The 16,192-nt window shown below is 41.5% G+C and overlaps 1 protein-coding gene across 9 annotated transcripts in view; it reads right to left on the bottom strand.

Moving 5' to 3' along the window:
- Nucleotides 1-16,192, bottom strand: part of dab2ipb (DAB2 interacting protein b) — a 148,015-nt gene that overhangs the window by 38,852 nt on the left and 92,971 nt on the right. For 8 of the 9 annotated variants that reach the window (XM_088356111.1, XM_088356110.1, XM_088356109.1 and 5 more), the window contains one exon: nucleotides 2,100-2,253. In XM_088356111.1, the coding sequence (XP_088212237.1) occupies nucleotides 2,100-2,253 (154 nt within the window). Of the gene's footprint in view, nucleotides 1-2,099; nucleotides 2,254-12,903; nucleotides 13,307-16,192 lie in introns of those variants that run through there. The other variant, XM_088356116.1, reaches the window with a different exon arrangement.

Raw genomic sequence — 16,192 nt, forward strand, 5'->3', positions numbered from 1 at the left:
TTTTAAAGCCATTTCTCCAGTACCATTAATCGAAAATATCCGGTAAGAATCTGGCACTATGGAGCCATTAATATATCTATAGAGTTTAAATTGGCATCATTTTCCAATTCTACCCTCTGCACCAGCGCACAAATTCGTGATGCTAAAGAGATGACACCACACATATTAACCAATCAACCAATTAAGCAAAAGTGAATGAAAGGACAAAAAAAAGCGTGCAAGAGAGCACACCATGGCGTTTGAAATCTTATGTGTAATGACATATCTCACAAGTTATTTTGATCAACTTCGCATTGATATACAGTGGAACCTCGGTTTTCGAACGCCTCTAAGTTCGAACAAATCGGAGTCCGACCAAAAATTTCGAGAAATTCTTGCTTCGCTGTTTGGTCAAAAAATCGGAGTGCGAACGCCGGTAATGCGTGAGTGGGTACGCTAGGGTGCGATGCTGAGCGGCGTACGGGTGTAGATCGCTCTTTTCTTGACCAACTGTTATCGCGTGCGGACATGCTTCGTTTTGTTTTTGCTTTTAATATAGGTGTGCGAAGTGTTTTAGCCCCTATTTATGCCTCCGAAGAAAGTCAGTGCAGGCAGCAAAGTTGCTACAGGTTAAAAAAAAAAAGTAGTGCGTACAACTATTGCATTTAAGAAAGAAATAATAGCAAAATATGAAGGGGTGCGAGTGTCTGATCCTCTCCCCACCGTCCACCTGCGCCTTCTGCTGACCACCACAAAGGTAAGAAATCCTATTCATAATTATTTTCTTTATCCTTTTGTTTATTTTTACACGTTCATGTTAGCGTAATACTTTCGTACGGAAGATTACGATAACGCAAACGTACGATTAGCCTGGGTTAGCATTATGTTTACGTTGAACATTCAGGTAAACATTCAGGGTGTTGGAACAGAGCCCAACATTGAGGGTGTTGGAACGGAGCTCCCTTTCCAATGAACCGCTCACCACTTGTTGTAGAGACCCGGGTGCTAAATGACTTGTAAATGACCTGATTTTTTTATTTTTACACGTTCATGTTGGCGTAATCTTTTGTACGGAAGATTACGATAACGCGGACGTACGATTAGCCTGGGCTAGCTTTATGTTTACGTTAAACATTCAAGGTAAACATTCAGGGTGTTGTAACGGATTAAAACAATTTACATTATTTTTAATGGGAAAAAATATTTCAGTGATCGAACAAATCGGTTTTCGAACAGGGTTCTGGAACGGATTATGGTCGAGAACTGAGGTTCCACTGTATATTAAAAATTATTATTTTTTTTACAAATAATAATATTTTGTAAGATTCTGCCGGGATCAATTCAATTCTGGTAGCCCGCCAAAAATGGTATGGGAAACACTGGAATCATTTTATCATAGTCACATTTATTCAACAACCTTTGTCACTTGCAATGCTTAGTTTCGGATGAGAAAAAGCAAAACGAAATGTTATATTTAATCAAAAATGAGGGGGCGCACATTGAGTCCGAGTCATATATGAATAAATACAATACATTTTGTAACTGATTTCATTGTCACTATCGCATGAGTTTCCTAGCTATATTTAATCATCATATCATTACTTTGACAATCACATTATTCATTTAGTTTCCATAAATACACATTATGCATATCAACATAATTGAATAAATTATTTACTTCCTGTTTTCACTTTATGTTTCATTGTATCCTTTCATATGCTACTTTACCAGCAATGGTCTTCTAATTTGTCTTCCCTTATTATACGACTTTCAAAATCCAGCTGGGTCCAGTTTTAACAAAATACTCTTGTAATGATGTGACTTTCTTATATTGCCTAGTTAAGTTTTATTTTCTATTTTATCAACTCCAAGCCCATTTTCTATAAGAAAGAGGCGAGACATTTTTCGATGCTTGTCTAAGTAATGACTTTATCTTGATAAACTCAGAGTATACAATGTTTATTTTGAAACTTTGTGATAAAAGTGCCCAAATTAACTGTTCTCTTTAGCACTTTTTTCTTCTTTCAAATACGAATCCCGGAAGTTGAACACACACGCCAACAAAATCCAGATGTGGTTTTTGTTATCTTGGCGCATCGCTAATTATTGATAAGCCTCACCTCAAAACAGTAGTCCTGGCCGAGGATGCTGCTGTGCACAGGCTTGATGATGACCTCGTCCTCCATGCTTAAGTCCAAAGCTTCCACAGCACTGCTGGGACTGAGCAGAGATTCATGGGAGCGCGACTCCTTCAGCCTTGGCATCAGATGAGATCTAAGAAGACGCAGATTAAGAAAGGGACTGAGTCAGAAGGAAATGGTACTGCAGTCGACAAGAGGGCTAGCATATGTGGCGCGCGCTAGTTAGCCGGCGCGTGGGCGGACAAGTGTGAGGACGCCTCGAAGGGAGTTTTTCCGCGCCATCATTTTATTCAACAACATCAACATTAACTAATGGATGCTTGCTGTATCACGGCCATCAAGAGTAAGAAGCCACATTGATTATCATTAATGCCAGATAAATGAGGACACTTTTGGGCAACATACACAAAATGGAGCACGCTTGATGTCTTATGAATCATTCACCCATTTGCAACCTAGAAGAAATTCCAGGGCAATGTGTCACAAGTGAGAACTATTTCCCAATAGTGAAAATCGACCAGTTAAATAGTAGTTGCTACCAATTAGTTAGCAAACATTAAATCCATGCTATTGCTTCAACATGAATCCACCCCAAAAAGTTGTATAAGGTACAGTTGCTAAAATACTAAAAATGTGGTTATTACCCCTATTTTCTGCACTCTAAGGCCCCCCCCTAAAAAGTATTTTATGGAACAGTACACTTTTTATTCAGTGAAGAATATACATATTTGCACACCCTGCTATTTTGCTATTTCCCCCACTTAGAAATCATGGAGGGGTCAGCAATTTTCATCGTAGGTGAATGTCCACTGTGAGATGGATAAACTAAAAAGAAAAATCCAGAAATCACAATGCATGATTTTTTTAACAATTTGTTTGTGTGATACAGCTGCAAATAATTATTTGAACACCTATGTATCATCTAGAATTCTGACCCTGAAAGACCAGTTAGTCCGCCCGTTAGAAGCCCACCTGCACTCCATGTATCATCCTGAATTAGATGCATTTGTTTAAGGTCAGCTGCATAAAGACACCTGTCCAGCCTATACAATCAGTAAGACTAACTTATAACATGGCAAAGACCAAAGAGCTGTCAAAAGACACCTGAGACAAAAATGCACACCTCCACGGGGCTAGAAAGGGCTACGGAGCAATTGCCAAGAAGCTCGGTTAAAAAAGGTCCACTGTTGGAGCAATCATTAGAAAATGTAAGAAGCTAACCATGACGGTCAATCTCAATAGGAGTGGAGCCCCATGCAAGATATCCCCTCGTGGGGTTTCAATGATTCTAGGAAAGGTGAGGAATCAGCCCGAAACTACATGACAGGAGTTGGTCAATGACCTAAAAAGAACCTTTCCAGGGTTACTATAGGTAAAATTTGAAATTATGCATGGCACGAAAGGTTCACCTGCTTAAGCACATGTCAAGGCCCGTCTTAAGTTTGCATATGACCATTTGGATGATATAGTGGAGTCATGGGAGAAAGTTCTGTGGTCAGATGAGACCAAAATAGAACTTTTTGGTCCACTAAGCGTGTTTGGAGGAAGAAAAAAAGAGTACAATTCGAAGAACACCAAACCTACTGTGAGGTATGGGGTGGAGCATCATGCTTTGGGGGTGTATTTCTGCACATGGGACAGAACGAGTGCACTGGGGAAATTTGGGGGAACAACCTCCCTCCCTCCCTCAGTCAGAGCATTGAAGATGGGCCTGCTAACACAACAACCTCCCAAAGCACACAGCCAGGAAAACCAAGGAGTGGCTCTGTAAGAAGCATATCAAGTTTCTCGCATGGCCCAGCCAGTCTCCAGACCTGAACCCAATCGAAAATCTTTGGAGGGAGCTCGAACTCTGTGTTTCTCAGCAACAGCCCAGAAACCTGACTGATCGAGAGAAGATCTATGTGGAGGAGTGGGCCAAGATCCCTGTGCAAACCTGGTTAAAGACGCCGTGTCCAGCGTTGGTAAAAGTAAGATAAAATCAGAAAGTCGCAGAGGAAAAATAATATAGAAAAGGCTCTTTGCACACATACTTAAGAAAATATTGTTTTTTCAACTTTGTAAGGAAACCTCAAAGGACACACCCACCTCTATGTCCGTGAAAATGGCTTTGTAATATCAAGGACAATCCAGATAATCCAACCATGTAAAATATTTACTCCAAAACACATAATAATGCCGACAGAAATAGAAATCAGCCTAAAAAATGTCTGCTTTGTCGAACAGACAGGTAAAATTATTCCCAATATGGTAGTTAGCCCTCCCCTTTCGATTGACACCTTTTCCATGAGGGTCTGTTCATGCTAGTTTTATTCATGCACAAAGCATACATTTTCATGAAACTTGCATCTTCCTTGACACATATTCCACGTCTCACTCCTACCTTTACTGCTTGGGCGCCCCTGATGGCCATTTGAAAAACAATGCATAAATTATCCGCATCATTTCATAAACTGCAGGATTGTAAGGTTTTATAGTCCGGAATTTACGGTACTGCACTACACATGATTATGTTGATTTTTTTTTTAATTGTTAAAGTGTTCATGATTATTTATCTTGGGTTAAGATGTGAATTATGTTTCATAAAATTCCTTGCTATCATATCATATTACATGACATATTTAACGTAAAAAGTGTTTTGATTGTCATGGGGACAGGATCAAGCTCCAGCTTTTTCCTGTTAGCCGTTTTTTTCCCTTCTGTTTCATCAATTGTTTATTAAAGCTTAAGGCATTAAAATCTTGTATATGGTGATCAGTGGGGAAAAAAAATAAAAATGGCAATCAATGTTTTTTTGAAAGAGTGACAATTCAGAAAACGACCTAAAGATTACCATACAACACAGGTGAGATACAGCTAAAAGAACCCAAGCTTATGTCAAGTCAATTGCTGTTTATTTGAATAGACCTTAATCACAAGGAGTCTCAAAGGGCTGCACAGACTATTGCAAGCTACAGACTATTATTACACCATCCTCTGATCTAAAACCTACATGAGGGCAAGGAAAAACTCAAAAACCACAACATGAAGAAAATGAAGAAACCTTGAGAAGGGACCGCACATGAGGTAATCCCCCTTCCAGGATAACCAGGCTGCAATGGATGTTGTAATAACAATTAATACACAGATATCATCAACAGGAAATATAGCTCATTCATAAGCTATATAATTAGAAGTGTGTTTTAAGCCTAGATGTCTTAACCACTTCCAAGAAAATTGTTGTTCTTATGAATAACAATTTTCCCATCCAGACTACAGAGTACATTTCGTCTCATTCTTCTCCCAGCGCTCGCTGCTCAATAGAAACTCACTTATGTGTAAGTCAAGCAGCATAATAGATCCTGAGTGTGTCTGGGCAGCAACCTGCACGCTTTACTTAAGCGTACCACTTGAAAATTATAAAAAAAGCCTTTAAGAAGAGCGTCGCGTGATTGTCAGGGCATCGGAGCACTCGGAAGCATGAGCAAAGAGCTTGACTAATGCAACGCACGAGGCAATAACGAAACTTTGGGAAAATGAGTGCATCTTGCGAAGCGCCGGCGGCATTGTCGGCACATTGGCGTCCGCGTGACGCTAATATTTGCTGTGATTTGTGTTGGTGCTAAAGAGCAACATTCGATAGTAATAGCTTGCCAACAATAAACGTTTCCCTGAGTGTGTTTCCAAGGTTCTTAAACAAAACTTTTTGCTTTTGTGCAAGCAATCCAGCTATGACTCTGAATCTGCGACAAAATGTTAACAGTTGAGGGGTTATTTTGGTCAAAAAACCAACTTTGGTACAATTCTCTAACTTAACTTTGCTAAATTGAGTTATTAAAATATATTGTTTTAGTCAGAAGTAAATGGAAGGAGACCAAGAGGAAGGCCACGGTTGACGTGGATGGATGGTGTTATGAGTGCACTGCAGGAAAGAGGTCTAAATATAGTGGAAGCTCGAGCTCTTGTTGGTGATAGGAATGAGTGGAGAGGTGTTGTAAAAGGATAGTGGGATGTTTGGACGAGTTCTAACGGATCGACAGGACACCTGTATGATGCGGCAGGGGTAAACCAGTGAAAGCTGTCGGGCCCTGCTGTTGAACAGAAGAGTGTGTTGTGTTACCCTGACCCGAGTGACACAGCCGCTTTCTTGTGTCCCGTTTCATCTGGAGGGACGAAAGCATGACCAACTTAGGTGCCGAGGTGCCTAACTTGTTTGGGTGTTTGGGCATTTGGGTTGGCCATGGTCCAAAAATCTGTGTGTGTTTTTTTGCTATTTTTACCCTTTTTTATTTTCTTTGTTATTGTATGTGTTTGTCTTGCTGTCGGTCACCCCTCTTGAGAGATATGACCAAGGTAGATAGATGGATAGAAATGTCCCGATCAGATACTGATCATATCAAAATCACCCGGTTTGATTTAATGTAATCGATTCAATCTGATCTCATCCAAAATATCCAACATTGGTGCTCACATAAAAACGTTCCATTTAAGTTACTGCTCCTGTAACTATCTAGCAGTGTCTTTCAAAACAGAGAGTCGGGTGGTTTTTTCTTTTGCTTTGGTAATTTTTTTGGCCCAAATTGAGATGAACAGGACTAAAATTAAAGTTGATAGTGTTAACCTGAATCGACCCAGAGAACCAGGATAATGCCATCTTAAATTATGTTACGCCTTAAGACAAAAACAAAAAAACTCACCACGCTACCATTTATCATTTCTACTGATATCGGATGGGTTGATAGCTGTATCGAAAGATAGCACAGACTACAATATCTGCATCCTATTGGATGTTAAAAACGTGTATGGTTAATTGCCAACTGTACCCAGTGAACATAAGAGTCACTACTCTAGCCAAATCAATAGTGACGAATTAAATTCATTGAACTTCGACTCAAGTAAGCAGTCCAAGATGAAAACAAAGTCAATCCACAATTTACTCGAAATTAATCTGATTTCTGACTAACGTTGTCTGACTATTCATGGAATCACTACTGAAACTTGGTGAATCAAAGCACAGATAACTCATAGGTGATTCTGAATTGAGTCAAGTGAGTTTACTATCAGAATACAGACGCTGCCCTACTTACGAACAAGATCGTTGGTGAGTTAAATTTGTTCGTAAGTTGTTTCAGTGATATATCTTGTGTGTTTAAGGTTTATATAAGTATGTTTAAGGCTTTTATAAATAACCTGTATTGTTTCGTACTAAAAAGTAAACATTTCATAAAATAATATGATCTATAAAGAAATAAAATGAAGTTGAACTTACTTTTGGAAGATGAGCTTCAAGCGATCTAACCATTTTCTTAACCGCATCAAGCTTTCATGTTCCACTTTTGTTTTAAAAGAAACAGCTCGCCTCTTCTTTACATTAAACATATTGAATGGATGCATGAGATATTAAACAATAAAAATGTCAAAGTTCTTAGCACGCTGGAGATGGTATAGACATAGTACAGACAGTCTAGAATGTTTGCACACAAGAGGATTTCTTCAGGGTGGATGCTGGGTGACCTCTTACAGCGCCACACGCCGGTAGCGGCGGAAAGAAGCACTACAGTACTGTTTTTGCACATAATACAAAATCTAACTTACAGCAAAAAAATTTTTGTATCTACCGTTTTTTGTATGTCGAATGGTTGTAATTAGGGGAGAAACTGTATTTCTGAGTCGGCTATATTTCTGGCAAGAACACAAATTAGAGTCAGAATAAACACTATGAAAGATTATCCAAAACTCGGGATTAATCAACTTGGATAACATAAATTGGCTAACTCTACAAACTACATTAAACAAAATATTTTCTTTCTGAATTGAGTGACCTCAACATTTTAAACAACTTCAAATCTTGACTTAAAAAGTCATCCATCTGAGTACATTAAATCGATTCATTGGAGTCAATGATCCCAATCATCTGAGTCAGCAGCAATACCTGTGAGTCGGTGAACGAAACGATTTTTTTACTGACTGCAGTTACACACTTTCACCACCCATCACTACGATACTGGGATTTAGAATGAAGACGAGTCCAAATAATGGATTGAACAACAGAGGATATATACATAATACTCTGATTTTAGGGCAATTTAAGTCATTTTATATGTAATATGAAATGAAATTATCTGCATTTATATAGCGCTTTTCAAGTCAATGACTTCCCAAAGCGCTTTACATTGTGCTTCAAAATTCCCAATAGCGGCCGTGATCTGTGCAGCCATGTAAGGCGCTAACCTGCTTATTAGGGGTAATTGGGGGTTCAATGTCTTACCCAAGGACACTTCGACATGTAACACAGAATGTAATACTGCCTGAAAACCCCAACAAGCAGGCTAGGACAAAGTGACAAAAGTAAAACAGAAAAAAAAGGGGCCGTTTGCCTTGCGCCTCGAGTGTTGCATGGGAAGCTATTCGGTGCCCTCTTTTATTCTGCCACGCTGTCTTTTTCTCGGGTTTTCCTCCGCCTTTGTCCATTGCCACAGGGCGGATTGAATATTCAGGTCAAGAAGTGAGAAGCAGAATTTCCGCTCGTCGTTTCTATCACTTCGCCCGTGTAGCAGTGCGTCAGCTCCCTTGAGCGCTAATGCTGCCGTTACGCAAGCACTTTGTGGTACCTACTAGTTGCGATTAACTTTATTCACCATTTTGGCGAGCAGAGAGTGTAGAGCTGAGTAGTTATGTATGGAGGATGGAACAAATAACAGTTTCAAATACATTAAACTTCAGCATTCAAAAAAACAAGTGCCAGTGAATGAATGTTAGGTTCAAGGACAACCCGAGTAATTCACAGGTCTGTTCAAAGAATAAAAATAACTAATAACTATGCTAGTTGTGCAGTAACTGCTGTAACAATAAAATGGATACTTTTCGTGTGACATCAACACACATACCAAATTAAACAGTCGGCCATATTGGATGGGTCCACCGCAAAACAGTTTGATGTGGCCACAGGTCCACACAAATTTTGTTGGATGTTCAAATCCATTAGTTCCACTAGATCAGGGGTGGCGAACAAGTTTGACACAAAGAGCTGAAATTTTTAACCGTGAGAGTCAAAGAGCCACACCACGCACTGACCCGCATTAGACGTAACCAATGCAGATGATTGGCAGTCAGTTGTGTCCGGAGCAGCATAAAGTCAACAAATCTGCCAAATTAATTTCAAAATATGATTTATTATTTGTTATTAACTCTGATGGATTCAAGTGTGTTTTAAGAGGGTAAAAAACTAAACATGAAACGAGGCAAAGAGCCACAGTATATAGAAAATATGATGAAGCAAAGAGCCGCATTCTTATTGGCCAAGAGCCGCATGTTCGCCACCGCTGCACTAGATCAATAGTGACACAGCTGACACAAAGACATTTGGTTTGATGACATCATCATTAAACCAGTCCGTAGAACAGAAAAAATTGGGTACCACTGAAATACACTATTGTATCGCCGACTCGAAAAGTTTTTACGAAGTACAAAAGATTCTGAACTCAATGAGGAGAAAGAAATAGTGGGAAGTAATTTGGGAGTTTTGAAAGACATCAACGCATGGACGCATGCATTCAAGAACGATTGTCACTTACAATGCTTAGTTCGAGCAAAGAAAAAAAAAATATATATACTAATTTTTAATCACTTTGTTTTTTCATTTCTCCAAAATTTGTACCTGGTACCATGACTAAAAATAGTGTGATAATAAGATAAAACCTGTTGTTTTTTCCTATATCATCTATGTCCCTAGTGGCCTTGTAGTTGGGATTTGGCGCTCCTACCGTGGCTATCTGGGTTCGAGTCCCCTTGTCACCATTGTTATGCAATTGTGGTCAGTAATAAATATTGACTGATCAATAGTTGCACAATTATGATAAGACACCAAAATCCTCACTCAAGGCACACCAGATTATAAGGCGCACGTTCAAATTTTTGGCCAATTAAGGTTCTTTGGGTGACCCATACAGCCCGAAAAATTCAATGTGTGAGTCTATAGGGTTATGAAGTGATTTTGCCTACTTGAAGTTAATAACCCCAATTAGTTGAGTTGGCTGTTCGGTGTTACCCTATGCATTTGGTAACCCAGGCTGAAGAACGGAATGAATTGTGTTTCTTGCATGTTCCCCTGTGAATCATTTGAGCCAATTATGTAATTCCATGTTACCCTGGAGTTCCGCGAATTCAAGGAACCAAATCATTATGTTGCTCTCCAGTGCTTTTATCTTAGTGTTAACTCAAACTGCAGAACTGAGTCAAATGAGACTTCTGCAGCGTTCTCTAGTAAGTCGAATTATTTGTGCCATGTCATGCGAATTTGCAATATTACCAAGTATTTTTGCTAACGCAAATCAATAAACCAAACGCAAGTAGCCACTGCTGCTTTTTGATGTGTGCTAAATCTTTTGATTAGATTTAGTGAACCAATTATTTAAATCTGCTGCTGTTTTTGTGATTCAAGCCAGATTCTGCAGCACATTTCATATTGAATGACCTCATTTCAATGTGTGCCCAGTACCTCGAAGAAGCAAACCTTTAATTTGCTTCTGTCCAAGTTGACACATTTAAGTAGAACAATGTTACCAAGTGATTTCGCTACCTGGTGTGCAGAGTCCTCTGAGTCCACTGCTAGGTTACCAGGTTACTTTGTGAGTCAACTCACTGGAGCCTTAGGGCCCGGTCACACAGCCGTTTGCGTCTGTATCGCGGGTAAAATTTTGCGTTTTTTTTTTTTTTTTGCCCGTGGTTGCCCGCGATGGAAAATGCGCAAAATTGGCCAACCCGCTGTTCATCGGTGGTATGCCCGCAAAACAGACGCCGGCGACTGTTCCGCTTCCTCATCGCGTCATTTCCGCGTCATTTTCTCGTGTGGACCACGGGTATAAAAGCTCCCGAGCCGGTGTTGTGCCCAAATCCGACTCCGAAATTTCTGGCCGTGATTCAGCCTCGATACGCCCGTGAAAGGCTGTGTACCTGTGCTCTATAGTATTGAGCAGCGCAAAACTTTTTCGCGCTGCCAACCGCGCATGAATTTCCGACCGCGTGTTAAGCACTGCTGTATCTCGTCTGTATAGCGATCTCAAAGCGTCCAATAGCGTCCGCCTCACAGGCAGAAATTTCTGGCCGTGATTCAGCCGCAAACGGCTGTGTGACCGGGCCCTTAGTTAGAACAGTAATCCCTACTTTGTGCTGGTTCACTGCTTTTCAGACTTTGAATTGAATTTCCATTGAACTGCCATTGAAAGTAACATATTGTGCACTGTGTTCTGCAGTAGATTGCAGACAGCAAATGCTATCACAGGGGCAGGTTCTATGTGGCTGTTTTGGGTGGGCGTGACTGCCTGTGTGCAGGAATGTGACAGGCTGGTGTATGCCGTCAGTCAAACTGCAGATCCTGGCGCCTAGCTTTTAGTGGCTTGTTACATTGAAAAAAAATTCATCAATTCAATTGGAATCTAAGGAAAACCAGAACGGAGCAGAAAAATGGTCATCACCAGCAGGTTATTATTGGGTTCGGTAAGAGACCGAAGCAGCGTCAGAAAAAAATGCAATAGCAAGACTGCAGGTCTGACCTAACGTTACGGCTAGGTTAACAACACTCAGCCGAGGCTGTATCTCATCAACGCCAGATCCATTACCCATTAAATGGATGACCTGGAGCTAAAACCACTACATCCGTCACTCTTGTATTCTAAACCAGTACGGAGACTCAAATCGAGGCTCTCCAATGTAGAGGTAAGATTGGGCCTAAAAATGCTAGCCCAACCTGACCTGGCCCGCGGGTATAAAAGCCCCAACCAGCCCGAGCCCAGATGATTAACCGGATTTGAGGGAACGAGCTAGATGTAAACCCGAATTTTCACAATTTATTTGTGAGGAGGAAGAGTGATTTTGGCAGTCTCTGAAAACAACCCTCACCACCTCCTCCACGCCTGCGTTCTGTGTCCGACAGTGCCGCTGATTAGCGTATGCTCCAAACACGGACAGCAACAATCGGCCAGGACGGCACCGATCAGCCGGCGCGGCACACAAACATGCTGCCTGAATCTTACATGGAGAAAAAGAAAACATACAGTAGGAAGAGTTGGTCATTAAAAGAAAGGATCAGATAAAGAGAAGCCCTGTCCAGCCTATTGATGGACATTTTATGCTCCAAATTCGGGCAGTGTTCAGGCCCGGGCCCAAGATCTCACTTCTAACGCTATGCTAGCCAGCCGCTCTCTGAATCGCTTCCCAAGACAGAAAGTGGAAGCCCTCGTCTTTTACTTTTGTAAAATGACGATAAAGATCATTCATTCGATTGCAATTCTGTGTTCTGTTTTTATTTGTAGACTTATACTTATTATTTGGTTACAGACGTATACACTCAGGTGGTAAGGACATCATCTCTAGGTAAGTTTGATAAGTTTTATAAAAGCGCCACTACCTCACATATTTTCACATTTCGAGGAGGGATCTGGTCCCTATTAACCGCGCAAATGGAGGGATCACTGTATACATAATAGCAATCGTCCTCCAACCGCCGATTCCAGGATCAGCAAGGTTTCCAGTCTTCACTAAGAGTGACTCAAAAAGAGCAGTGCTCTCATTCAGCATTGCCTACAGCGTTGAATATTTTCTGCTGTCATGCCCGCACATGTTCCTATGTTTTTTTCTCCTCCTGTCTTGCAGACCCTTTGCCTTTCTCCTCGAACCTCTTTGCACGAAACGACGATTAAAAAAAAAAAGCAGCAACAGATGCAAAGCTGGTAAGAAAGATTCCCACAACTCCTAGTAGATATCCACACCTAGGATGAGGTGGCACCCGATGCAAAGGAACACTTACACCCTGCTGATGAGCAAATGAAACATGGCACGGCGGAGTCTCTCCAAGACGGAAGCACGACTCCCGCGTTGCGTTTGCGGCTTGCATTCCTCAAAATGAGATGTCGCCCTATCGGTTATTTTGTTACGCTTTTTTGTCAGAGAGTCCCGGGAAACGTGAAGAGAGAGAGTCCTTGCCCCTCTGAGTGCGACTTCCCCCGAAGGATGTGCGTTGCTAGCAACATAACACTCCTCGCAACATTTAAAAAGACAGCGCTCCGGATGGTTGGGAGTCTAAAAGGCTGGGAAAAAAAAGAACACTGCTGGGAAAAAAAGGGAATATGACTGACATCGCCGTAACACGCGGCATGTGCTAGAGCAGGGGTGTCAAACTCATTTTAACTCGGGGGCCACAAAATAGAACAAAAATTCTCTAGGGGGCCAGACTAGTAGAGAAAGAAATAAGAGAAAGAGAGGGAGAGAAACAGAGAGGGTGGAACGAAGAAAGGGAGAAAGAGAGAGAGAAAAAAGAGAATGTGAGAAAGGAAGTAAGTACAGCGTTTGTGAGAGGCACCTGGCTTTGGCAACATCAAGTGGACATATTTCAACCTGCAGCTCGTTTTTCTCTTGCGCTTCCCTCAGCGATGTCTCGCGGGCCTGAATCAATCCCTTAGTGGAGCTGATTTCGTCTGTCCCGTCCTGTCCGGTATTTTGCTCCAGTGTCCAGTATCCGGTATCGATCCTGTCTGTCCTGTCGTGACTGGTAACTTGCTCCAGTATCCAGTATCGATCCCGTCTGTCCCGTCCTGTATCTTTGCTCGTGTGTCCAGTACTCTGTATTGAGCCCGTCCTGTCCGGTATCTTGCTCGTGTATCCAGTATCAATCAAGCCTGTCCTGCCCTGTCCAATATCTTGCTCCATTGCCGGTATCGATCCCGCCCTGTCCGGTATCTAGCTTGTGTATTCAGTATACAGTATCAATTCCGCCTATCCCGTCCTGTATCTTACTCAAGTGCCAGTATCAATCAGTCTGTCCCGTCTTGTCCATTTATCTTGCTTGTGTATCCCGACTGTCCCGTCCTGTCCGGTATTCGGTATCAATCCCGTCTGTCACGTCGTGACAGGTAACTTGCTCCGGTATCAATCCCGTCTGTCCTGTCCTGTATCTTTGCTCGTTTATCCAGTATCCAGTATCGATCCAGTCTGTCCCGTCCTCTGCGGTATCTTGCTATTGTATCAAGTATCTACCCCGTCTGGCCTGTCCTGTCCTGTATCTGCTGGTGTATCCTGTCTGTCCTGTCCGGTTTTGATCTCGTCTGCCTCTGGCTTCCTGTTTTCCTGCGCCTGACTTCTTCTGCCCAGCGATCGCCGAATCGCTGGCGTTTGTGTTCCCGCACATCACTGCCCCGTTACCGTAAAGTAAAGCTTGTGTGAAAACGTTAAACGTCTGGGTCCACCATCTGTTCGGGTTCTGACAGTTTGGTAATATGTAGCCTACATTTAGTTGCAGAAAGTTTTTCCACTAGGAAACGCCACCTTATTTTTTTCATGGCCCATAATAAATGTTCATAATGTATATGTAATCTTTAAACTAATACACCTTCCATAGTGCCCTGTTTAGGTGCCACATTCACCTGTCCCTCCTGGTTGTGACCTGTAGGAAGCAAAGATGCTTCTAAATGTAAATGGTCTGCCTTTATATCGCTTTTCAAGTCATTGAAGAACTCCCAAAGTGCTTTACAATGTGCTTCACACTTACCCATTCACACACACTCACATACCGATAGCAGTGTCAACCATGCAAAGCAACTATCTGCTTATCAGGGTCATTAGGGATTCAGTGTCTTGCCCAAGGACACATCGACATAGAACACAGACAACGCTATATAAACTAATGTCAGCTGCCATTAATCAGGAGAAATGCTAAGCGAAGCCACCAAAGAGCAGTGTTGATATCATTTATAAGCAGGCTTCTTTGAGTTTTCTTCGTTTAATGTGTGGTTTATTGAGTCAGACTGCCAAGGGACATGACAAATCGCTTTTCTAACCTTGAAAACACAACAAATCAAACATTTTTAAAGATTTCAAGCACCTGTACAAACCCTGTAAAATGTTTCCCCCATTTTTCTTTATCCAAACCGGTAACTCAATTTAATATTTTCTGCTGTTGTTATGGTTTTTCTATTTAAACTAATTATTAGGTCGCTTTAAAGATTCATCGACAAATGATCAACCAAACGATATTTGCAGCCTTATTCGTGATGCTAGCCAAAAGATTCTAAAGTCGAACAATGAATGTGTCTCAAAATAGATCAGTTTACTTTGATCAGCTTCCTCTTTAAAAGGGGATAAGCTCGAACTGCTCCCAGTCTGGCTGCTAGCTGTGTGACAGTCGATCTCCCGAAGGACATATATGGAGCGCGAGACAGCCTGGCAGGAAGTAGGGCCCCTCCCTCCTCGGTTCCGCCAAAGCAGGAAACAGACGGGGAAAACATGTCCGGAGAGCCAGGCATGGTCAATTGCAGCTTTTCAGCATGCGGGCAAACGGGAAAATAGTGGCCGGTTAATGGTTAACTACTGGGGCCCGCCAAGGGAGAAGGGTAGCGTAAGGGGGCTTTCCTCATTCCAGGCACAGCTCGAGATGATGTCATTGCTCACCAAGCGTTTGTTTGGAGTGCAGCTGCTGGGAATATTCAAGACGGGGAAAGAAACTGAGATGCTCTTGTAGTTAAACATAACCCTAGTTTGTTTGATACCTGTAATATACCGTATTTTCCGGACTAGAAGGTGTACCTAAAAACCCAGATTTGGCCCAAAAATTTAAAATGAGCCTGATGAGCCTTATATACTGCAAAATACTGGTGGACAAAATTGCAAATGCATACAATAATCATTTGTGTGCATTACTACACAAGGTTTTTCGGGGTACTACCGTCTTGTGCAATGATCGATCAATTGATAAAACATCGCTGACTAAAATCACAAAACATTGTATGCAATGGGAATCCGGGTCACAGCGGTGAGAGCGCCGCTAACTAAGCACTAGCTCTCCAGTGATACAGATGACTTAATAAAAGGGGTTTAATTTGATCCCATTATCAAACTATTTCTACTCATGGGGCTAGAAACAAATGTTAGAAAATGCAGAGACATTCTGAATCTTGATTCCTCATTAGATACACCAAAGAGTTGTTTCCCTCATCGTGCTTTTTGGCATTAATTTAGATCCTTCAGGGCGATTTTGTTTTTTTTCCACTCTATACAATCAGTTTCTGGCACTGTAAGTAAAACAGTGTGATAATGAGAAAAAA

Source organism: Urocampus carinirostris, chromosome 16, assembly GCF_059441175.1.
Source record: "Urocampus carinirostris isolate Australia breed hairy pipefish chromosome 16, RoL_Ucar_1.0, whole genome shotgun sequence".
Taxonomy (NCBI): Eukaryota; Metazoa; Chordata; class Actinopteri; order Syngnathiformes; family Syngnathidae; genus Urocampus; species Urocampus carinirostris.